This window comes from Anomaloglossus baeobatrachus, chromosome 6, assembly GCF_048569485.1.
Source record: "Anomaloglossus baeobatrachus isolate aAnoBae1 chromosome 6, aAnoBae1.hap1, whole genome shotgun sequence".
Classification (NCBI taxonomy): Eukaryota; Metazoa; Chordata; class Amphibia; order Anura; family Aromobatidae; genus Anomaloglossus; species Anomaloglossus baeobatrachus.
The window spans coordinates 538,011,132-538,037,098 of record NC_134358.1 but is presented as its reverse complement, the minus strand read 5'-3'; the positions used below and the strand labels follow the sequence as shown (position 1 = coordinate 538,037,098).

At 49.5% G+C, this 25,967-nt stretch overlaps 1 protein-coding gene across 2 annotated transcripts in view; it reads left to right on the top strand.

The window, feature by feature from the left end:
- STAM (signal transducing adaptor molecule) overlaps positions 1 to 25,967 on the top strand; it is an 80,215-nt gene that overhangs the window by 5,292 nt on the left and 48,956 nt on the right. For both annotated transcript variants that reach the window (XM_075315592.1, XM_075315593.1), the window contains exons 2-4: positions 5,957 to 6,041; positions 18,390 to 18,465; positions 19,759 to 19,854. In XM_075315592.1, the coding sequence (XP_075171707.1) occupies positions 18,415 to 18,465; positions 19,759 to 19,854 (147 nt within the window). In that variant the 5' untranslated portion in view covers positions 5,957 to 6,041; positions 18,390 to 18,414. The remainder of the gene's footprint in view (positions 1 to 5,956; positions 6,042 to 18,389; positions 18,466 to 19,758; positions 19,855 to 25,967) is intronic.

The window sequence follows — 25,967 nt, the reverse complement described above, 5'->3', positions numbered from 1 at the left end:
CTTATGATCCTGCCCACACCCGGGAGGCACACATGGCCAATTGTTTGTTGGGTAAAGCCACAGCGAGCGTCTGCCGAGTGATCCACGTGTTGCCGCATTTCATATTAAACTGCACCAGTGTGGTTTTAGCTGTAATCCGTGCAGTTTTTACAGACACTACTTGTGGCTTTACCCCAGACAGAACTTTTACCCTCTTTGTTCAAAAACTGATTTTATTTTTTTTTCCTTAAAGGACTCCCAACCCTTAAATTGCACATTTAATTTCAGTGTACCATATCTTATAGAGAAAATCTGCTGCTTTCTCCACTTATGAGCCACTTCTCCCTCTCTGTATCTCTGCTTTTTAAAGTTATCATTTACTCAAACCCCTTCCCCAAGAACAAAAAACAGCTAAAATCATTCTTATTTAGAATAACTCATACCGCTAGCAGTGTAAGTTGTCAGATAACAGCTGCCTATTGAAGTCTATGGAGGGGGAGGAGCAAAGTGAGTGAATAGGGAGATGGAGGCGCAGGGGGCCTCTGCTTTCCGGTAGGTGCGGCTTCTAAACGTGTATAACAAAGAGGAGAGCAGGAATCCATCACCGTCTGTGTGTGCAGTGTATGGGAGACCTCATGGTAGCTAGAACGCACCCAGTAGCTCAGAGACAACTGAAAATGAATGAAGAATGCCAGATACAAGTCATATAATGGCCAGAAATGATCTTTCCCCCCTGTACACACAGGACAGCTTATCCTGAAGTCTTGCCTGAAACCACAGGGCCACTTGAACATTTCCTTAGATAATATGGTGTTCACTGATCAATGGCGTATTATGATATTGGTTTGTAGAATACATGTCTCCTGATGACGGGTACAGCGATGTCCCTACCTAGCACATGGGCAAAGCCTGGGAATCTAATTGTGGCTGTGGAATATTTAAGAGGTTTTCCACAACGTTGACATTGATGGCCTATCCTTAGGATAGGTCATCAATGTATCATCGGCCGGGGTCCGACAGCACGCAACCTTGCCAAGCAGCTGATCTAGGGCCCAGCAGCGACAGCAGGAGGCCGGAAGTGCTCAGTTCCGGTGCTGCTTCGTTTTCTGATAGCGGCCGGGTACTGCACATCTTCCTCCTATTGAGTAGAATGGGAGGAGGATGTGCAGGCCGCGACCACTATCAGAAGATGGAGCAGCACCGGAACTGAGTATTTCCTGCAGCCACCGCCAGGACAGAAATCAGCTGATCAGCGGGGGCGCCGGGTGTCAGACCCCAGCAGATCAGACTTTGATGGCCTATCCTAAAGGCCACGTCTCACTAAGCGACATCGCTGCTGAGTCACGTTTTTTGTGACGTAACAGCGATCTTGCTAGCGATGCTGCTGTGTGTGACATCCAGCAACGACCTGGCCCCTGCTGTGAGGTCGCTGGTTGTTGCTGAATGTCCTGGACCATTTTTTTGGTCGTTGCTCTCCCGCTGTGAAGCGCACAGCGCTGTGTGTGACATCGAGAGAGCAACGGTCTGAATGTGCAGGGAGCCGGCTTCTGCGGACGCTGCTAACCAAGGTACACATCGGATAACCAAGCAAAGCGCTTTGCTTGGTTACCCGATATTTACCTTGGTTACCAGCGTCTGCAGCTTCTAGTAGCCGGCTCCCTGCACACGTAGCCAAGGTACACATCAGGTAACTATAAGCAAAGCGCTTTGATTGGTAACCATAGTACACATCGGGTTACTAAGCACAGCGTCGTTACACAGGTCACTGGTGGCTGATCTCTGATCGCTGTAGAGATCTGCCTGATTGACAGCTCACCAGCGACCATGTAGTGACGCTCTAGCGATCCCTGCCAGGTCAGATCGCTAGTGGGATCACTGGAGCGTCGCTAAGTGTCACGGTACCCTAAGGATTGGCCATCAATGTCAAAGTAGTGGACAACCCCTATAAGCAGCGGTGCTACAGGTATTTCCGTGGAGGTCGTGTACATTCAGACGTCCACTCCTGACAAGATATGTATCATTTCAAAAGCAGATCTAGGATACTTGGGGACTGAGACAAGTGCAGGATAATGAGCAGGGAATACATATCTACGTATACATATATATACGGAATACGTATCTGGTATATAATGATTGGGATCCATGCGCGGTGAAATACAGCCGGTGAAATAAGTATTGAGCACTTCACCAAATTTGCAAGTAAATATATTTCTAAAGTTGCCATTGACATGACCTTCACACCAGATGTCCCATCCAATCCACACAGGCAAAGAAATCAAACCATAGATGTCCATAAATTTAGTTATGTGTAAAAATGAAGAGAGAGGAGAAAAAGTCATGACACCAGCTGAAAGCGATCAGTAATTAGAAAGCAACCCTGCCATTTAGGGAAAAATAATATCACCTACTTCACCCTCCACGGCCTGTATGCACGCTCACCATGCTAGAATGTATGGAGAACCTCGTCACCTGCATTGCTCAGGTGGGATTTTGGCCCGTTCTTCCACACACACACTTCACATCCTAAGGGTCTCGTGCACTCCTTCTAGGATACGTTTTACTGGTTGTGGACGGTTTATCATAAAAAGATGTTCTTTCCATTTCCGGATTACGCCCTCAACACGGCTCTCTGGAACAGTCAGTAGTTTAGAAAATCTTCTGTAACCAATGCCAGCAGTATGTTTTGCAACAATAAGGTTGCGAAGGTCTTGAGACAGCTCACTGGTTTTACACATTCAGTACTTTGTCCCTGTGTCATTTCTCATTATTATACCTCACTTAACTTATGGACATCCATGGCTTCATTCCTTTGCCTGCGTGGATTGGATGAGTTGTTACCGACATCTGGTAAGAAGGTCATGTCAACAGCAGCTTTTTAGAAATCTATTTACTTAGAAAATAGGTGGCGTGTTCAAAATGTATTTCACCCACTGTATTGTGTGTGTGTGTATATATATATATATATACACACATACATACAGTTAGGTCCAGAAATATTTGGACAGTGACACAATTTTGGCGAGTTGGGCTCTGCATGCCACCACATTGGATTTGAAATGAAACCTCTACAACAGAATTCAAGTGCAGATTGTAACGTTTAATTTGAAGGTTTGAACAAAAATATCTGATAGAAATTGTAGGAATTGTACACATTTCTTTACAAACACTCCACATTTTAGGAGGTCAAAAGTAATTGGACAAATAAACCAAACCCAAACAAAATATTTTTATTTTCAATATTTTGTTGCGAATCCTTTGGAGGCAATCACTGCCTTAAGTCTGGAACCCATGGACATCACCAAGCGCTGGGTTTCCTCCTTCTTAATGCTTTGCCAGGCCTTTACAGCCGCAGCCTTCAGGTCTTGCTTGTTTGTGGGTCTTTCCGTCTTAAGTCTGGATTTGAGCAAGTGAAATGCATGCTCAATTGGGTTAAGATCTGGTGATTGACTTGGCCATTGCAGAATGTTCCACTTTTTTGCACTCTTGAACTCCTGGGTAGCTTTGGCTGTATGCTTGGGGTCATTGTCCATCTGTACTATGAAGCGCCGTCCGATCAACTTTGCGGCATTTGGCTGAATCTGGGCTGAAAGTATATCCCGGTACACTTCAGAATTCATCCGGCTACTCTTGTCTGCTGTTATGTCATCAATAAACACAAGTGACCCAGTGCCATTGAAAGCCATGCATGCCCATGCCATCACGTTGCCTCCACCATGTTTTACAGAGGATGTGGTGTGCCTTGGATCATGTGCCGTTCCCTTTCTTCTCCAAACTTTTTTCTTCCCATCATTCTGGTACAGGTTGATCTTTGTCTCATCTGTCCATAGAATACTTTTCCAGAACTGAGCTGGCTTCATGAGGTGTATTTCAGCAAATTTAACTCTGGCCTGTCTATTTTTGGAATTGATGAATGGTTTGCATCTAGATGTGAACCCTTTGTATTTACTTTCATGGAGTCTTCTCTTTACTGTTGACTTAGAGACAGATACACCTACTGCACTGAGAGTGTTCTGGACTTCAGTTGATGTTGTGAACGGGTTCTTCTTCACCAAAGAAAGTATGCGGCGATCATCCACCACTGTTGTCATCCGTGGACGCCCAGGCCTTTTTGAGTTCCCAAGCTCACCAGTAAATTCCTTTTTTCTCAGAATGTACCCGACTGTTGATTTTGCTACTCCAAGCATGTCTGCTATCTCTCCGATGGATTTTTTCTTTTTTTTCAGCCTCAGGATATTCTGCTTCACCTCAATTGAGAGTTCCTTAGACCGCATATTGTCTGGTCACAGCAACAGCTTCCAAATGCAAAACCACACACCTGTAATCAACCCCAGAACTTTTAACTACTTCATTGATTACAGGTTAACGAGGGAGACGCCTTCAGAGTTAATTGCAGCCCTTAGAGTCCCTTGTCCAATTACTTTTGGTCCCTTGAAAAAGAGGAGGCTATGCATTACAGAGCTATGATTCCTAAACCCTTTCTCCGATTTGGATGTGAAAACTCTCATATTGCAGCTGGGAGTGTGCACTTTCAGCCCATATTATATATATAATTGTATTTCTGAACATGTTTTTGTAAACAGCTAAAATAACAAAACTTGTGTCACTGTCCAAATATTTGTGGCCCTGACTGTACATACATATACATACATATATATATATTAGTACAGACCAAAAGTTTTGACACACTTTCTCATTCAAAGAGTTTTCTTTATTTTCAGGACTCTGAAAATTATAGATTTACATTGAAGACATCAAAACTATGAATTAACACATGTGGAATGAAAAACTTATTTTCAGTTGTTTCACACTTTTTCATGTCTTATATTCTAGGTTGTTCAAAGTAGCCACCTTTTGCTTTGATTACTGCTTTGCACACTCTTGGCATTCTCTTGATGAGCTTCAAGAGGTAGTCACCGGAAATGGTTTTCCAACAGTCTTGAAGGAGTTCCCAGAGATGCTTAGCACTTGTTGGCCCTTTTGCCTTCACTCTGCGATCCAGCTCACCCCAAACCATCTCGATTGGGTTCAGGTCTGGTGACTGTGGAGGCCAGGTCATCTGGCGTAGCACCCCATCACTCTCCTTCTTAGTCAAATAGCCCTTACACAGCCTGGAGGTGTGTTTGGGGTCATTGTCCTGTTGAAAAATAAATGATGGTCCAACTAAACGCAAACCGGATGGAATAGCATGCGGCTGCAAGATGCTGTGGTAGGCATGCTGGTTCTGTATGCTTTCAATTTTGAATAAATCCCCAACAGTGTCACCAGCAAAGCACCCCCACACCATCACACCTCCTCCTCCTTCATGCTTCACGGTGGGAACCAGCCATGTAGAGTCCATCCGTTCACCTTTTCTACAAAGACACGGTGGTTGGATCCAAAGATTTCAAATTTGGTCTCTTCTGCTTGTTGCCTGTCCTTAGCAGTGGTTTCCTAGCAGCTATTTTACCATGAAGGCTGCTGCACAAAGTCTCCTCTTAACAGTTGTTCTAGAGATGAGGTGTGTCCAAACTTTTGGCCTGTACTGTATATATATATATATATATATATATATATATATATATATATATATATATATATATATATATATATATATATATATATATATATATATATATATATATATATATATATATATATATATATATATATATATATATATATATATACACATATATATATATATATATACACATATATATATATGTATATATGTGTGTGTGTATACATACATATATATATATATATATATATATATATATATATATATATATATATATATATATATATATATATATATATATATATATATATATATATATATATATATATATATATGTATATATATATATATATATATATATATATATATATATATATGTATGTATATATATATGTATATACAATATATATTCTAGTGACTTTCATTGCAATTTGGTAAGTGGTGAGTGACATAACCGTTTTTCTTTTTTCATGATAGAAAAAGCAACAAGTGAGCTGAACACAGCGGAGGACTGGGGGCAGATTCTTGACCTATGTGATAAAGTTGGGCAGTCACGGACGGGGTAAGTGCAAAGGTTCTTAGAAAGTTTAACATCTGCAGCGTAACAATGTATGTGGAGTGTTTTACCCTTTGTAATTTGAAAAGAGAAATGTGAAGCAATTTTTTTTCTTTGTCGCTCCATTGGGAGACCCAGACAATTGGGTGTATAGCTACTGCTTCCGGAGGACACACAAAGTATTACACTTAAAAGTGTAAAGCCCCTCCCCTCTGCTATACACCCTCCCGTGCATCACGGGCTCCTCAGTTTTTAAGCTTTGTGCGAAGGAGGCAGTCATGCACGCACAGCTCCACAACTTAGTCAGCAGCAGCTGCTGACTATTTCGGATGGAATAAAAGTGGGCCCATATAGGGCCCCCAGCATGCTCCCTTCTCACCCCACTCTGGTCGGCAGTGTTGTTAAGGTTGAGGTACCCATTGCGGGTACGGAGGCTGGAGCCCACATGCTGTTTTCCTTCCCCATCCCTGCAGGGCTCTGGGTGAAGTGGGATCCATAATCGGTCTCTAGACACTGGGACCGTGCTCCCTCCGCAGCCCCTGGGAATCTGCTGGACAGGAGCTGAGTATCGTCAGGGACATGGCCCTGCTACTGCGAGGTACTCTGTATCTCCTTGGGGACGGCGCATGGCGCGCTTGTGTCGTACACGCTGCAGCACTGCTGGGCGTGTTAGTGCGCCGGGACCGCGCTTGTGGCCGGCTGCGCTTACACTCTAGTCTCCGGCTTCTGCCTAGTAACGCATATTCCAGGGCTCTGTGTCCCCGTTGGGACGGCGCATAAAGCACCTTGGTCACAGACGCTGCAGCGACTGCGGCGTGCGTGTGGGTCCGGGACTACCGCGCCGACCGTGCACTGCCGGTCGGCCGCAATTTCAACTTTAATCCCCGGCTTTTGCGGCCTAGTATGGGATTCTCCCGCCCCCAGACCTGCCAGTCAGGGAAAAGGGCGGGACAGGCGGTGTGACGCCGACAGTGAGGGCTGTAGTACATTGAGCTGTCCTCCGCCCCCCTCACTACCCACGCTGAGGCACCAGATTCCCGCACTTTTGTGTGAACACGCCCATGCCTCCCTCCTCCTCAGAGAACGCCGTCAGCCATGTTTTTTCAACACCTTCTGGCTGCAGCTGAGGGAGATCCGGGTCAGAGAATCTGAGGGCTACAAGCCACATCCGCAGCCCCTGCCGGAGACGGAGTATCGTCAGGGACACCCTGCAGCTACAGGTACTCTGTGTCCCCGTTGGCACGGTGCCTGAAGCACCTTGGCCTCAGACGCAGCTGCGATTGCGGTGGGCATTCTTTGTCCGGGACTACCGCGCCGACCATGCATGTTTGCCGGCCGCGGTTTTACTTGAATCCCCGGCTTTTGCGGCCTAGTGGGTTAACACTCCCGCCCCTGAGCCTGCCAGTCAGGGAGAGGGGCGGGAGGGTCGGTAGGTTGCCGACAGTGAGGGCTGGAGCACACCTCGCTGTCCTCCGCCCCCCCGCACTGATCCCTATAGACCACCGGATTCCTGCAGACACCTGCATCATAACGTAGGGAGTGCTGGAGCATACGTTGCTATCCTCCTTCCCCCTCACTGAGCACTGGGGGCACCAGTTTTTCAAAGGTGGTCTTCCTAGGGTGTTGTCACCCCCTGGGTGCCGCAGTGTATATATATATATATATATATATATATAATGTATGTATGTATATATATATATATATGTATATATATATGTATATGTGTCTATCTATATGTTTTCACTGTTCGGCAGCATTATTGTTTTTGGCTGTATACCCTCACTGATTACTCTGCGGACGACAGGCTGTTGTCTGCTCTTAAAGAGTAAGGGTGCCAAAACACTGGCTTATTTTAACCTCTTGTGCGCCTATATTACAGGCACTGCACAGATAACAGCGACAGAGTTTCCATGATGAAAACTTCGCCGGCGTTCCCGGTCCAAGCGGCAGGGACAGAGTTACAGCTTGCTGAGAAACTCTCTGGGTCATTTTCCCTATCCATGTCTCAGGCTATGGACAAGTGGTCGGCTAAGAGACTAGGAGTTTGCAGTCCAGACCGGTTCCTTAAACAGGCCCCGGGCACTGCGAGATCGCCCCAGGCCTCTGTCGGTCTGCGACGAAGCGTGTTCCTGGGGTGGCCTCTAGTTATGACGTGGGGTACTCCGGCACGAACCGCAGTCCCAGTCCGGCTAAGCAGCCTTGCTTGGAATCTTCCCCGACTTCTTCAAGGGTCTCAGCTTGAGGACCCTCTAGAGGATGGGGCGGAGGTCGCAACCCAGGACTCTGTCCGGACGTGGCTCTAACGGCTTCACAGATACTGTACAGAAGCACACCTTCCCGGACAAGCGTTTTACTAAACGTCTTATAACACATTCTCCTCTGACGTTGTTAACGTTCGGGCTCAGTGTCATAAGGTGCCCTCCAGTCTCTTGACTGGCGGCTAGATCAGCAGTAGCAGTGGCTGACGGGTCCACGCTCAAGAATGCCACGGACAGACAGATAGAACTCCTAATGAGATCCATCTATGAAGCTATCGGCGCGTCCTTTGCTCCGGCATTCGCAGCCGTATGGGCACTCCAAGCTATCTCAGCTGGTCAGGCGCAAATTGACACACTCACACGTACGTCTGCGCCGCAGGTGGCGTCCATAACCTCTCAAACGTCGGCATTCGCGTCCTACGCTATTAATGCTGTCCTGGACTCTGCGAGCCGTACGGCGGTTGCACAGAAGGAGTGGTGGTCCCGGTCCCGGTCCCTCTTCAGCAACAGGGTCACGGTTTCTACTCCAACCTGTTTGTGGTTCCAAAGAAGGACGGGTCCTTCCGTCCTGTTTTGGACCTAAAACTGCTCAACAAACACGTAAGGACCAGGCGGTTCCGGATGGAATCCCTCCGCTCCGTCATCGCCTCAATGTCCCAAGGAGATTTCCTAGCATCGATAGATATCAAGGATGCTTATCTCCACGTACCAATCGCTCCAGAGCATCAGCGCTTCTTGCGCTTCGCCATAGGAGACGAACACCTTCAGTTCGCGGCACTGCCGTTCGGCCTGGCGACAGCCCCAAGGGTTTTCACCAAGGTCATGGCTACAGTAGTTGCGGTCCTCCACTCTCAGGGTCACTCAGTGATACCTTACTTAGGCGATCTGCTGGTCAAGGCACCCTCTCAAGAGGCATGCCAACACAGCCTCAACGTTACTCTGGAGATTCTCCAGAGTTTCGGGTGGATCATCAATTTTCCAAAGTCAAATCTGACACCGGTCCAATCGCTGACATATCTTGGCATGGAGTTTCATACTCTTCCAGCGATAGTGAAGCTTCCGCTGGACAAACAGCGTTCACTACAGACAGGGGTGCAATCTCTCCTTCAAGGTCGGTCGCACCCCTTGAGGCACCTCATGCACTTCCTGGGGAAGATGGTGGCAGCAATGGAAGCAGTCCCTTTCGCGCAGTTTCACCTGCGTCCACTTCAATGGGACATCCTACGCAAGTGGGACAGGATGCCGACGTCCCTAGACAGGGACGTCTCCCTCTCTCAGGCAACCAAAGCTTCCCTTCGGTGGTGGCTTCTTCCCACCTCATTATCGAAGGGAAAATCCTTCCTACCCCCATCCTGGGCGGTGGTCACGACGGACGCGAGTCTGTCAGGGTGGGGAGCAGTTTTTCTCCACCACAGGGCTCAGGGTACGTGGACTCAGCAAGAGTCCTCACTTCAGATCAATGTTCTGGAGATCAGGGCAGTGTATCTTGCCCTAAAAGCGTTCCAGCAGTGGCTGGAAGGCAAGCAGATCCGAATTCAGTCGGACAACTCCACAGCGGTGGCTTACATCAACCACCAAGGCGGCACACGCAGTCGGCAAGCCTTCCAGGAAGTCCGTCGGATTCTGCTGTGGGTGGAAACCACAGCATCCACCATATCCGCAGTTCACATCCCGGGCGTAGAAAACTGGGAAGCAGACTTTCTCAGTCGCCAGGGCATGGACGCAGGGGAATGGTCCCTTCACCCGGACGTGTTTCAGGAGATCTGTTGCCGCTGGGGGATGCCGGACGTCGACCTAATGGCGTCACGGCACAACAACAAGGTCCCAACATTCATGGCTCGATCTCAAGATCACAGAGCTCTGGCGGCAGACGCCTTAGTTCAGGATTGGTCGCAGTTTCGGCTTCCTTATGTCTTTCCTCCTCTGGCACTGTTGCCCAGAGTGTTACGCAAGATCAGGGCCGACTGCCGCCGCGCCATCCTCGTCGCTCCAGACTGGCCGAGGAGGTCGTGGTACCCGGATCTGTGGCATCTCACGGTCGGCCAACCGTGGGCACTGCCAGACCGACCAGATTTGCTGTCTCAAGGGCCGTTTTTCCATCTGAATTCTGCGGCCCTCAACCTGACTGTGTGGCCATTGAGTCCTGGATCCTAGCGTCTTCAGGATTATCACAAGAAGTCATTGCCACTATGAGACCGGCTAGGAAACCAACGTCCGCCAAGATCAACCACAGGACGTGGAAAATATTCCTGTCGTGGTGCTCTGCTCAGGGGTTTTTCTCCCTGGCCATTTGCCTTGCCCACTTTTCTGTCCTTTCTTCAATCCGGATTGGAAAAGGGTTTGTCGTGAGGGATATTTCGCTCACACGTCTTTCGCAGAAAGTGGTTTTTTTTCTAGTAGCAGTCACCTCACTTCGGAGAGTGTCTGAGTTGGCAGCGTTATCATGCAAAGCTCCTTTCCTGGTGTTTCACCATGACAAGGTGGTTCCGCGTCCGGTTCCGGAATTCCTCCCTAAGGTGGTATTCCCTTTTCATCTCAATCAGGACATCTCCTTACCCTCGTTGTGTCCTCATCCAGTTCACCGATGTGAAAAGGATTCGCTCTTGTTAGGTCTGGTGAGAGCACTCAGACTCTACATTTCTCGTACGGCGCCCCTGCGCCGCTCGGATGCGCTCTTTGTCCTTGTCGCTGGCCAGCGTAAAGGGTCGCAGGCTTTCAAGTCAACTTGGCTCAGTGGATCAAGGAACCAATTCTTGAAGCCTACCGTTCTGCTGGGCTTCCGGTCCCTTCAGGCTGGAGGCCCATTCCGCCAGAGCCATGGGTGCGTCCTGGGCATTGCTGCACCAGGCTACGGCTCGGCAGGTGTGTCAGGCGACTACCTGGTCGAGTCTGCACACTTTCACGAAGCACTATCTAGTGCATACCTACGCTTCGGCAGATGCCAGCTGAGGTAGGCGGGTCCTTCAGGCGGCGGTGGTCCACCTGTAGGAAGGAGCCGTTTTACGGCTCTTTTATCGAGGTATTCTTTTACCCACCCAGGGACTGCTTTTGGACGTCCCAATTGTCTGGGTCTCCCAATGGAGCGACAAAGAAGAAGGGAATTTTGTTTACTTACCGTAAATTCCTTTTCTTCTAGCTCCAATTGGGAGACCCAGCACCCGCCCCTGTGCCCTTCGGGCTGTTGTTTTCTTTGTGTACACATGTTGTTCAGATTGAATTGTTCTTGGTTATGGTTTCAGTTCTCCGAACATCCTTCGGATTGAATTTACCTTAGACCAATTTATAAGTTTCCTCCTTCCTGCTTTTGCACCAAAACTGAGGAGCCCGTGAGCACGGGGGGTGTATAGCAGAGGGGAGGGGCTTTACACTTTTAAGTGTAATACTTTGTGTGTCCTCCAGAGGCAGTAGCTATACATCCAATTGTCTGGGTCTCCCAATTGGAGCTAGAAGAAAAGGAATTTACGGTAAGTAAACAAAATTCCCTTCTTTTTTTGATAATATTTTTGCAGCAAAATTTGCAGCAAAACCTTTTTTTAAAGCTGTTTTTTTGCAAAAAAATACTTAAAGGGAATCTGTCACCAGGTTTTTGCTCTCCTATCTAAGAGCGGCATAATGTAGAGACAGAGACTGTGATTCCAGCGATGTGTCACTTACTGAGCTGTTTGCTGTCATTTTAATATGAATACTTTCTCTGCTGCAGATCTAGTAGTTATACAGAGCTCATGAATATGCTGGACTACCTGCAGCACACCAAGTAGTCCTGTAATGATAATCTACTGCTGATTAAACAGTGATCTGAGCTGGTTGGGTCCTCTGCTTGTCAGACACAATTGGAAACATTGGAGAGAAGACAGAAGAGTTTTTTTTTTTTTACTGCTTCTGTCTTTTTTACCGGATACATTGGGCCAGAATCCTTTTTGCATTTGCACCTTTTTTCCACTTGTCTTCATTAGCTCTTACTCTTCTAACTTACGCCTTTTTTAGAATTTAATATTAGTTCACGTTTGTTTTTTATGTTCATCGTTGCGGACACTGTTTAGGGTTTCCGTATGTTTTCGGCTGATTCACTTATTGTTTAAAGAGTCTCCAAAATTTGTCAGAAATGTACATATTCCAATGCAAATTTTGAGACCTTTTCAGTGGAACATTTTGATCTCTTTATGCTAAAAAAAACCCCAACTAAAATCAGAAATTAAAGTCAATTTTTATTTTAACACAAAGAATCCTGTTCCATGTTTTTCCTATTTTGAACAAAAAAAGTCAACGGATATTACAAGAAAAAAAAAAGGGGGACATAAACCGTCCCCCCCCCCCCCAAATGATGAATTTAATGCCCATAGTGATCAGTGAGCACTATGCAGTGAATAGAAGCGTCAGTGGGGCTTCTGTTGGATCTGGTGATCCCATGATCACCACTCCGTAAATTAGAACTGCTGGGACCTAAAGCACCCTGTTTGGCGCTGCGAGTGACTTTGGCTGTTTTTCCCTGTAACTAGAACTCTCATAGATGCCCCAGTTACAGTGGAAATGAAAATCACATTAAAGGGGCTGTCCACTACTTGGACAATCTCTTCTTATTCCCCATGTTCGCCCCTATACTCGCTTCCGGTGCCCTCGCTTTTCCAGCCATGTCTGAACGTGCAATCCTAGGGCCCACGCGACGTTATGACACTAGAGCCACGCGATTCCTTCTCCCCACCTTCGGATGTTTAAGTAATAGGGAGTGAGCGCTGCGGCTGCCATTAACTTCTTGTTAATCACTTAACTGTCTGAAGGCTGGGAGATGGGAGCCGGCACTGATTGACCACGGGGTTCGCGTATCATAACAATGTCACGTGAGCCCTGAGAGTGCAAGTTCCGACCTCATTGGAACCGGAGGCGAGTATAGGCTTTAGTTTTATGGGGGCAAATATGGGAAAGGACAAGGTGTTCTCTAAGAAGTGGAAAACCACTTTAAGGCTGTGTTTGCACACGTTGAGCATTTGCCGCAGACTTTTCTGCGCTGAAACTTGTCTCTTTGTAGGAAAAATGGAGCTTACACGTTCCTGATTCGTTTTTCACTTTCATTTTCCCCCCAATCATTTGAAAGGGTAAAATACAGTGCAACAAAAAACAACCACTAAAAGAATTGACACCCCGCCGATCTGGAAAAACACTTTGATGCTTAAAATCCACGAGGAAAAAAATAAGTACCGTATTTTTCGGATTATAAGACACACGTTTCCTCCCAAAAATTTGGGAGGAAAATGAGGGGTGCGTCTTAAAACCGATTGTAGCTTACCGGGGGGTTGTGAAGAGGGGTCAAAGGAGGCAGGGATAATGCTATGTGGGTGCTGCCGGTGCTGGTCTGTACAGAGCTGTTGTGTGCATCGGGCGGCGCGGTTCTGCTCGGTGCGCAACTGCTCCGTTCTGCTCGCCGTGCGCCTGCTCCGTTCTGCTCGCCGCGCGCCTGCTCCGTTCTGCCTCCCGCGCGCCTGCTCCGTTCTGCTCGCCGCGCGCCTGCTCCGTTCTGCTCGCCGCGCGCCTGCTCCGTTCTGCTCGCCGCGCGCCTGCTCCGTTCTGCTCGCCTGCTCTGGTCTGCTCTGTGCGGCAGGCGGTCATTCTGAAGATGTCAGCGGTCAGGGCTTCAAATAATAGTCAGCGACTGCGCAGATGGAGCTCTCCGCTCAAGCTCTCATTTGCACTCGCGCCGACTCCAGCCGCCATTATTTGATACCCTCACCGTAGACCGCCGACATTTTCAGAATGGCCGGTAACTCACAGTCCCCAGCACAGAGCGGAGCGGCGTCACCAGCCCCGCACAGTGCGGAGCCCGCAGTGAGTATCTGGGCCTGCATCACCGTACTCCAGTACCGCCTCTGCCTCCTGTGACTCCCGCTCCACTGCTGCCCCCTCTCCCTGGGAAGACACCACCAGATTATAAAACGGACCCCATATTATTTTTTTTGTTTTTCACCTTTTTTTTCACCTTTTTTTTTTTTCATTTAGACAGACTGACAGCCCCGGGAGAATAGTCAATATCCCACCACTGCCACCAATTTGTCACAAACAACCCTCCACTGCCTCCAATCATCAGGACAATTTTATTTATATATATATATATATATATATATATATTACTGTCACTACCAACTCCACAATAACCGAACAGAAAAAAAAACTACTACTCGCCGCCACCACCAATTGGTGTAGGCTGAGTACACACAGTGCGCTTTTTTTATTTGTTTTTTTTTTTAAGCAAATCCTTATGCCAGCAAAGTCTATAAGAATCCTGAAGTGTTGTGCACATGTTGAGTTTTTATCTTCTTGCAGAAAGTAATCTGCAGCATGTCATTTTTTTCACCATTGAAAGCAATGAAAAAACTCTGCAAAAACACACAAAGCATGTTTTTTGCTGCATTTTTCCTGCCAAAAGATATAGACATTTCTGCAATCAAATACTCAGTGTGCACATAACTTTTCAGGCCATGTAGCATATGGCTTTGGGGAGGCGGTTTATAGAGCAAGAGGAACGACGCTATTACATTTTATATATTTAATCGAAAAGTAGGTAGTTTAAAAAAATTATAAGGGGGGACAAAACAATACAATTACAATAAATAAAAAGTAAAAATAAAAGAAGGGAATTTTGTTACTTACCGTAAATTCCTTTTCTTCTAGCTCTTATTGGGAGACCCAGACGATTGGGGTATAGCTACTGCCCTCTGGAGGCCACACAAAGCACTACATTAAAAGTGCAAGGCCCCTCCCCCTCTGGCTATACCCCCCCGTGGTATCACGGGTACTCCAGTTTTAGTGCCAAAGCAAGAAGGAGGAAGCCAACAACTGGTTTAAACAAATTAACTCCGAGTAACATCGGAGAACTGAAAAACCGTTCAACATGAACAACATGTGTACCCGCAAACAGCAAAAACAATCCCGAAGGACAACAGGGCGGGTGCTGGGTCTCCCAATAAGAGCTAGAAGAAAAGGAATTTACGGTAAGTAACAAAATTCCCTTCTTCTTCAGCGCTCTATTGGGAGACCCAGACGATTGGGACGTCCAAAAGCTGTCCCTGGGTGGGTAAAGAAATACCTCATGTTAGAGCTGCAAAACAGCCCCCCCCTACGGGGATGTCACTGCCGCCTGCAGGACTCTTCTACCTATCCAGATTGAGAGGGGTTCCAGGATTAGACTCCTGATCACTCTCTTCAGACACATCACAGGGAGACTGATTGCGCTGAGACCCTGAGCAGTGTGATGACGTTGAGGGTTTTTCCCAGCGAGCCCGCTTGGGGTGGCTGGGGCAATCATCTGAGTCATTATACTCATCCTGAGAAGCCGGGGACCCCCTTGCAGTCTGGATTAAATCCAACTGCGGAGGATTAGAGGACATAGACCTCGCCGTGTCCATAGCCTGAGCCCCAGGCATGGATTGCAAAGTTTCCAGGATTTTTGCCATAGTCACAGACATATTAACCGCAAAAACTGCAAAGTCTGTCCCCGACACCGGGGCAGGACTTACAGGCGTCTCAGCCTGGGTCACTATCTCTCCTGACTCCGGCTGGCGAAGCAGCACCGGATCTGAGCATTGCACACAATGGGGGTCCTTGGAGCCTGCTGGTAGAGCAGCCCCACATGCAGCACACGCAGTGCACACAGCCCTAGCCTTGGCAGCTTTGCGTCTTGTGGATGACATGTTGCTGCCTCCTCAGAGCGATCTGGGGTATTCAACCAGGAAGCGACCTCACAGTGCAAGAAATCAATAAATATCTATGTCCAGTGACACAATACACTAACATACACTGAGGCACTAGAGGGGCCAGCTGAAAAGCCGCTTACCGCCCGCTTAAGAGCGGGTGTGTGGTCTTCCAAAGCCCCTCAGTCTAGGTCTCCCAGAGCCTTGCGTCCTTCCTCCAGCCAGACATGCATGTAATGGCTGCCGGCGTCCTGAGAGAAGAAGGGGGGCGGGCCCTGGGCGTTCCTGACCAAGAGCGGGAAGCCTGCTTCCCTCTGTGCCTAGTGAGAGGGCTGGAGCATGTAAATCAGGCTCCAGCCCTCCTCGCTGCCGTGAAACAGCGTCTCTCCCCTACCCTGATTGACAGGGTGGGGGCGGGAACGATCGGAGCTGCCGGCGTCCTAGGCCCAAAAGCCGGGGACTAGAGTTATAAACGCCGCCGCCGTAAAATCGCGGTCGGCGTATCCCCGGCGCACCACAAGTCACAGCAGCGCCGCCCGGTCCAGTGAGGGTCGGCGCTGCGTTCCCAGAACACAAAGTCCCCCAGATAACTGTAGGAACACCAGCTCAGTGTACGGTCCCCGGCGCACTACAACACCCAGCCAGCCCGGAGTGTGTCTGTGCCTGCCGGGGACACAGAGTACCTGTATGATGCAGGGCCCGGTCCCTGATGGTACTCCTGCTCCGTATCCATCAGGTTCTAATGGGTCTGTGGATGGAGCCCGGCGTCAGAGCTTTGAGGCCGGCAGGATCCCACTTCCACAGAGCCCCCAAGGGGATGTGGAAGGAAAACAGCATGTCAGGCTCCAGCCCTGTACCAGCAATAGGTACCTCAACCTTACAACACCATCCAGGGGTGAGAAGGGAGCATGCTGGGGACACTATATGTGTCCTCTTTTCTTCCATCCGAACTAGTCAGCAGCTACTGCTGACTAAAATCTGTGGAGCTATGCATGGAATGTCTGACCTCCTTCGCACACAAAGCTAAAACTGGAGTACCCGTGATACCACGGGGGGGTATAGCCAGAGGGGGAGGGGCCTTGCACTTTTAATGTAGTGCTTTGTGTGGCCTCCAGAGGGCAGTAGCTATACCCCAATCGTCTGGGTCTCCCAATAGAGCGCTGAAGAAAATTACTAAACCTGCTGCTACAGCAATGGCTTCCGCTTAAAGAGGGAGGTGCCTCCTTAGAAAATATGTAGAGGACCCACAAGCCACATCTCTAAAGACTGACAAAGGCCGAAAATTTGATATTTGCCTTTTTATTAGATCAAAGTTAAAGGGAACCTGTCGGATCCAATATGCAACCAGAACCACGAGCAGTTCTGGGTGCATATTAAGCCCATGTATCTCCCCTTCATGACCTCCTGTTGGTTCTCTGTGTGGGATGTGATTGGCCCTTTAGAATTTTGTTAGATCACCGACTTGCAGGATATCGTCACCCTTGTAGGTCCCAGGCGGAAGAGATTGTGATCATGTTTCTTATCATGATATTACCTTTCTTTAGCTGTGAATCATGCTATGTGTATTGTTATCCAACCTCCTGATAATAATTTGGAGCTCATAGGCATGTCTTACAAATGTAAAAAAAAAAAAAATGCATGTTTTTCCCCTCGTGATCACAGTGCTAATAATGTATATCCCATCGTCGGTTATAAATGATTTAGTGACGAAATGTATAATTATTGGAGGAAGGTTGAACTAGATGGACCTAGGTCTTTTTTCTACCTATGTAACTATGCAATTGGATCGATACAAACCCCAATATTCCTATCTGGACACCGGAGACTCTTTGATGAAAGTATGCTGATGCAGTTGGGAAGAAATTGTTCTCCTCCTCTGCGTAAAGAAATCTCAGACGAGCTGTCTTTCCCAAGCATTCCTGTTGCTGTAATTACCTGTCCACACTAGGGGGCCCTAGCAAAACAGGGGGCCCTAGCAAAACAGGGGGCTAGATGTTAGCTTGTACGCTCTCTTTCCTCCTCAGTTATAATTTAGTTTATTTCTCCCTGGCTATTCTTAATCCCATAAGCTCAGTGTAAGGGTGAATTTGTACTCTCTAGAGACCAGAGAGATGTCTTATACATTTTTTTTTTTAATTTCTCTATGACCATTTTGATCTAGTATCTGCTTCAAAATCTTCATCAAAAAGGCTGTGAATATTCCTAGAGACGTTTATGGTGTACGTGCACGTAGAGACCGATCGAGTTGGGGTCTGTAACTGTGCGCAGCCGATATGTTTATTACTGTAACTGATCCATAGACTGTTTGGGAGGAAATACAGAGAAAATTCACCGAGATGATGAAGGCGGCGAGCTTTCCGTAAGAATCAATGGATTTTGAAAAGCAAATGCAATGAGTGAAATTATTCCTCTTTCAGGCCCAAAGACTGTCTGCGCTCCATTATGAAGCGAGTGAACCATAAAGACCCCCACGTGGCGATGCAAGCACTTACCGTAAGTGTCCTGCCTGCCGGCTGCTGCAATCTCACACCATTAGCAAAGTGCATAATAAAAGAAGGTAAATGCAGAATGTGAGAGGACGTCTGGACGCCTCTGTGTGTGCGGCAGAACGAGGGTTAATATTGTGGACCAATACTGTGGATAAAATAGTGATCACTCATCGAGGTTCAGATTGTCAGTAACGACCTGACCCGGAGGCTGGTGTCAGACGCTGCTGTCCGGTCAGTACCTAAGTCCCCCAGCATCACACACTACGTAAATCAGTGGTTCCCGTGGCAGGTAAAGCATTGTCCAACCTCCAGCAGTTTACTGATGCACCAACAACCTTGCCACCTTATTTATGTGGATGGTGTAGGGGCAGCGAGTGGGATTAGTGGACCCACTGGACCACGGGGGGACCCGGGCTTACCCTTTAGCAGGAGGGGCTTAACTAAGCGCCCCACCGGGAGGTGCACGCCAGGTACCACTCCCAGGGCAGTGACCGGGACTGTGTCAGCTGACCCCCAGGGCAGGTGATGGACACAGGAATAGATGGGTACAGGCGGGGTGACTGAGGAAGGCTGGACAGGCGGGTACGGACAGGAATGGTGGGCACAGCAAGAAAAGACAGGTATGGGATGGCAGGTATTGAAGATGGACACACAGGACTGGAGCTCAGGACCTGACAACTAACTAGTTAGCAGACTGATACGCTGACTAACTAGGAGCGTTGCGCAGGCACCTCCCTTAATGGGAGGGTGCCTTAAATACACTGTGCCTCTCAGCCATAAGCTGAGAGGCACTTCCTGCAAATGGCACGCTGGCTCTTTAAGAGAAGGGCCAGTGTGCACGCGTGTGTCTTAGGTGCACCTCCGGGAACCCTGTGCGGCATGTACAGGGCCCAGGAGGGGAGGGAGGCAGCAGCACATGTGAATGGCCTAGGGAGTGCGGGGGAGGACGAGACCCGGCCGGGGCAGTGAGTAAGTCACAATCTTTGCAGAAACGCCGGAGTTACATTATGGTACTGTGAAGGTGCGCCAAGCCTGGTGATGCCTCTGTGCTGTAAACTGGCCAAGAATCTTAAAAAGCGCAGTGAGACCACCCGACAGATGTGCAGTGTAGTCACCCGGATTATGTTGCACGTTCACTTTCTTCAAGTTCCCCTACAGTCAGCTAGTCCGCATATGACCTGCGGGGATGACGGGCGGTCGCCCACAGTGGACCCCCCCCCCTTGTAACGAAATGTGATAATTATACGAGTCTGTGTTGTTTGAGTCCTCCTTTTTCTTATTTCCTCTCGTATTTCAGCTGCTCGGAGCTTGTGTGTCCAACTGCGGGAAGATATTTCACCTAGAAGTTTGTTCAAGAGACTTTGCGAGCGAGGTCAGCAGTGTATTAAATAAGGTGAGTCCGGATCTGGGCGCTGCGGGGCTTGCACTTTGCTCCCACAGTCAGATGGTGACTACACGGTATGGAGAAAAGTATTGGGACACACTGCATAATCATTAAATGCAGGTGTTTCATTCAGTCTCATCGTCCCTGGTGTGTAACGTCTTGTCCCCAGTATATATCCTCCAGCCTCTCACCCCTGGTGTATAACATCAAACCCATTTGCTCCCGGTTCATAACCTCCTGCCCCTCGCCCTCGGTGTATAACACCAGTTCCGATCATACCATCTCTCTATACGAACATGACAGAGCGGCCGGTGGTGCGGAGCTCACTGATACCCACACGGTCACGTAATGGAAGCCATTTGGTAACAAGTCTGGTCATAGCATTTGCTCTCTCCTAAATCTTCCCCATCACCTGTGAGTGATATTATTGGGAAGTGGAAGGAACTGCAGCAACTCAGCCACAAAGTGGAGACCCCGTAACATTACACAGCGGGGGCCGAGTGCGGAGGAGCAGAGGGCAGAAAAGTCACCACCGCCCTGCTGATGTCATAACTGCAGAGTCTGATAACGTCAGTACAAACCCTGCGTCCACCGAGAGCCTCATGGCCGAATAGCTGCAGCCGTGACTCACCAAGCCCAATGCCGAGCCGTACATCACCAAGCACAATGCCGAGCCGTACATCACCAAGCACAATGCCGAGCCGTACATCACCAAGCACAATGCCGAGCCGTACATCACCAAGCACAATGCCGAGCCGTACATCACCAAACACAATGCAGAGTGTTGGATGGAGTCGTGTAAAGCCACCAGCACCGGACTGTGGAGGAGACAGTGATGGATCACACTGCTCTATCTGCATCTGATGGAGGAGTCTGGACTTGGTGAATTCCAGGAGAACGTTACCCCTGACTGCATTGTGCTCCCTTTACAGTTTGGAGGAGGGATAAAGCTCTGGGCTTGTTTTTCAGGGGTTGACCTCAGCCCCTTCATTGCTGTGAAGGGAAATCTTAATATCTTAACATACAGGACATTTGGGTCAATGGTGACTTTCAGCTTTTGTAGGAACAGTTTGAAGAAGACCCTTTTCTTCAGCGCTCTATTGGGAGACCCAGACGATTGGGGTATAGCTACTGCCTCCGGAGGCCACACAAAGCACTACACCAAAAAGTGCAAGGCCCCTCCCCTTCTGGCTATACCCCCCCGTGGTATCACGGGTTCTCCAGTTTTCAAGCTTTGTGCGAAGGAGGTCAGACATCCATACATAGCTCCACAGATTTTAGTCAGCAGTAGCTGCTGACTATTTCGGATGGAAGAAAAGAGGGCCCATATAGGGCCCCCAGCATGCTCCCGTCTCACCCGTGGATGGTGTTGTACGGTTGAGGTACCTATTGCTGGTACAGAGGCTGGAGCCCCACATGCTGCTTTCCTTCCACATCCCCTTGTAGGGCTCTGTGGAAGTGGGATCCTGCCGGCTTCTAAGCTCTGACGCCGGGCTCCATCCACAGACCCAGTTGAACCTGATGGATATGGAGCAGGAGTACAATCAGGGACAAGGCCCTGCATCATACAGGTACTCTGTGTCCCCGGCAGGCACAGACACACTCCGGGCTGGCTGGGTGTTGTAGTGCGCCGGGGACCGTAACGTTGGAGTTAGTGTTCCTACAGTTTACTGGGGGACTTTGTGTTGTGGGAACGCAGCGCCGACCCCCACTGGATCGGGCGGCGCTGCTGTGACTTGTGGTGCGCCGGGGACACGCCGACCGCGCTTTTACGGCGGCGGCGTTTATAACTTTAGTCCCCGGCTTTTTGCGGCCTAGCTCCGCTTCGTTCCCGCCCCCACCCTGTCAATCAGGGTAGGGGAGAGACGCTGTTTCGCAGCAGCGACGAGGGCTGGAGCCTGATTTACATGCTCCAGCCCTCTCACTAGGCACAGAGGGAAGCAGGCTTCCCGCTCTTAGCCAGGAACGCCCAGGGCCCGCCCCCCCCTCCTCTCCCAGGACGCCGGCAGCCATTACATGCAGTCTGGCTGGAGGAAGGACGCAAGGCTCTGGGAGACCTGGACTAGGGGGCTTTTGGCGACCACACACCCGCTCTTAAGCGGGCGGTAAGCGGCATTTCAGCTGGCCCCTCTAGTGCCTCAGTGTGTATTGGTGTACTGTGTCACCAGATATATATATTTATTTATTTCTTGCACTGTGAGGTCGCTTCCTGGCTGGATACCCAGATCGCTCTGAGGAAGCAGCAACATGTCATCCACAAAACGCAAGGCTGCCAAGGCTAGGGCTGTGTACACTGCGTGTGCTGCATGTGGGGCTGCTCTACCAGCAGGCTCCGATGACCCCCATTGTGTGCAATGCTCCGATCCGGTGCTGCTTCGCCAGCCGGAGTCCGGAGAGGTAGTGACCCAGGCTGAGACGCTTGTAAGTTCTGCCCCGGCGCCAGGGACAGACTTTGCAGTTTTTGCTGATAGAATGTCTGTGACTATGACAAAAATCCTTGAAACTTTGCAATCCATGTCTGGGGCTCAGTCTTTGGACTCGGCGAGGTCTCTGTCCTCTGGCCCCCCTCAGCTGGATCCAATCCAGACTACAAGGGGGTCCCCGGCTTCACAAGCTGAGGATTATGACTCAGATGATAGCCCCAGCCACCCTAAGCGAGCTCGCTGGGAAAGACCCTCAACGTCATCACACTGCTCAGGGTCTCAGCGCAATCAGTCTCCCTGTGAGGTGTCTGAAGAGAGTGATCAGGAATCCACTCCTGGAACCCCTCTCAACCTGGATACCCCTGATGGGGACGCCATGGTAAACGACCTCATCTCAGCCATCAATAGGCTGTTAGATATTTCTCCCCCAGCCCCTTCAGCAGAAGAGGCAGCTGCAGAGCAGGAGAAGTTTCGTTTCCTCTATCCCAAGCGTAAATTGAGTGCTTTGTTGGATCACTCTGACTTCAGAGAATCAATCCAGAAACACGACGCTCACCCAGAAAGACGTTTCTCTAAACGTTCTAGGGATACACGTTATCCTTTCCCCCCTGATGTGGTCAAGCGCTGGACCCAGTGTCCAAAGGTAGACCCCCCGATTTCCAAACTTGCAGCTAGATCCATAGTTGCAGTGGAGGATGGCGCTTCACTTAAAGATGCCAATGACAGACAGATGGACCTTTGGTTAAAATCTGTCTATGAAGCTATCGGCGCGTCGTTTGCTCCGGCATTCGCAGCCGTATGGGCTCTCCAGGCTATTTCAGCTGGTTTAGCAAAAGTGGATGCTATCATACATCCAGCAGTGCCACAAGTGGCGTCCCTTACCTCGCAGATGTCTGCGTTTGCGTCTTACCCTATCAATGCGGTCCTAGAATCTACCAGCCGCACCTCAATGGCGTCCGCCAATTCGGTAGTTTTGCGCAGAGCCTTGTGGTTAAGGGACTGGAAGGCAGATGCTGGTTCCAAAAAATGTTTAACCAGCTTGCCTTTATCTAGAGATAGACTGTTTGGCGAGCCATTGGCTGACATCATTAAGCAGTCCAAGGGTAAAGACTCTTCTTTACCCCAGCCCAGAACAAGCAAACCTCAGCAGAAAAAGTGGCAGCAGAGGTTTCAGTCCTTTCGAGGTTCGGGCAAGACACCATTTACCTCGTCCAAAGGGTCTCAGAGGACGCAAAGAAACTCAGATTCCTGGCGGGCTCACGCACGCCCCAAGAAAGCAAATGGAGGAACCGCTTCCAAAGCGGCTACCTCATGACTTCCAGCCCCCTCTCGCCGAATCTCCGGTCGGGGGCAGGCTCTCCCGCTTTTGCGACATTTGGCTGTCACAGGTCAAGGACCGGTGGGTGACAGACATTTTGTCTCGCGGGTACAGAATCGAGTTCAGTTCTCGTCCTCCGCCTCGGTTCTTCAGAACTTCCCCACATCCCGACCGAGCAGATGCCCTTCTGCAGGCGGTGAATTCTCTAAGAGCAGAAGGAGTGGTGGTCCCTGTCCCTCCTCAGGAACAGGGTCGAGGGTTTTACTCCAATCTCTTTGTGGTTCCAAAAAAGGACGGCTCATTCCGTCCTGTTCTGGACCTAAAACTGCTCAACAAACATGTGCACGCCAGGCGGTTCCGGATGGAAACCCTACGATCTGTCATTGCCTCAATGTCTCGAGGAGACTTCCTTGCCTCAATAGACATCAAAGATGCTTATCTCCACGTGCCAATTGCTACAGAACATCAACGTTTTCTACGTTTTGTGATAGGAGACGACCATCTTCAGTTCGTAGCTCTGCCATTCGGTCTGGCGACAGCCCCACGGGTCTTCACCAAGGTCATGGCGGCAGTGGTAGCAGTCTTGCACTCTCAGGGACACTCGGTGATCCCTTACCTAGACGATCTACTGGTCAAGGCACCCTCTCAAGAGACATGCCAACTCAGCCTGAATGCTACGCTGGAGACTCTACAGTCTTTCGGATGGATCATCAACTTTCCAAAGTCGATCCTGTCACCGACCCAATCACTCACGTATCTTGGCATGGAGTTCCATACTCTAGCAGCGATAGTGAAGCTTCCGCTGAACAAACAGCGATCACTACAAACAGGGGTGCAATCTCTCCTTCAGGGTCAGTCACACCCCTTGCGGCGCCTCATGCACTTCCTAGGGAAGATGGTGGCAGCCATGGAAGCAGTTCCATTTGCGCAGTTTCATCTGCGCCCACTTCAATGGGACATTCTCCGCCAATGGGACGGAAAGTCAACGTCACTAGACAGGAAAGTCTCCCTTTCCCAGACGGCCAAGGACTCTCTACAATGGTGGCTCCTTCCCACCTCATTGTCTCAGGGAAGATCCTTCCTGCCCCCATCCTGGGCAGTGGTCACGACAGATGCGAGTCTGTCAGGGTGGGGAGCAGTTTTTCTCCACCACAGGACTCAGGGAACGTGGACTCCGCAGGAGTCCACCCTTCAGATCAATGTTCTGGAAATCAGGGCAGTGTATCTTGCCCTACTAGCCTTCCAACAGTGGCTGGAAGGAAAGCAGATCCGAATCCAGTCGGACAACTCCACAGCGGTGGCATACATCAACCACCAAGGAGGGACGCGCAGTCGGCAAGCCTTCCAAGAAGTCCGGCGCATTCTAATGTGGGTGGAAGACACAGCATCCACCATATCCGCGGTTCACATCCCAGGCGTCGAAAACTGGGAAGCAGACTTCCTCAGTCGCCAGGGCATGGACGCAGGGGAATGGTCCCTTCACCCGGACGCGTTTCAGGAAATCTGTCGCCGCTGGGGAGTGCCGGACGTCGACCTAATGGCGTCCCGGCACAACAACAAGGTCCCGGCATTTATGGCGAGGTCGCGCGATCAAAGAGCTCTGGCGGCAGACGCCTTAGTACAAGATTGGTCGCAGTTCCGGCTCCCATACGTATTCCCGCCTCTGGCACTCTTGCCCAGAGTCTTACGCAAGATCAGATCCGATTGCAGCCGCGTCATACTCGTCGCCCCAGACTGGCCGAGGAGATCGTGGTATCCGGATCTGTGGCATCTCACGGTCGGCCGACCGTGGTCACTTCCAGACAGACCAGACTTACTGTCCCAAGGGCCGTTTTTCCATCAGAATTCTGCGGCCCTGAACCTGACTGTGTGGCCATTGAGTCCTGGATCCTAGCGTCTGCAGGATTATCCCAAGGAGTTGTAGCCACAATGAGACAGGCTAGAAAGTCGACTTCTGCTAAGATCTACCACAGAACGTGGAAGATTTTCTTATCCTGGTGTTCCGCTCAGGGAGTGTCTCCCTGGCCATTTGCATTGCCCACTTTTCTTTCTTTCCTGCAATCGGGGTTAGAAAAGGGCTTGTCGCTCAGCTCCCTTAAAGGGCAAGTATCGGCAATATCCGTGTTTTTTCAGAAGCGTCTAGCACGTCTTCCTAAGGTGCGCACGTTCCTGCAGGGGGTCTGTCATATTGTGCCCCCGTACAGGCGGCCGTTAGATCCATGGGATCTGAACAGGGTACTAGTTGCTCTCCAGAAGCCGCCTTTCGAGCCTCTGAAGGAAGTTTCCTTTTCTCGCCTGTCACAGAAAATGGCGTTTCTTGTTGCGATCACATCGCTTCAGCGAGTGTCGGAGCTGGCAGCTCTGTCATCCAAGGCTCCCTT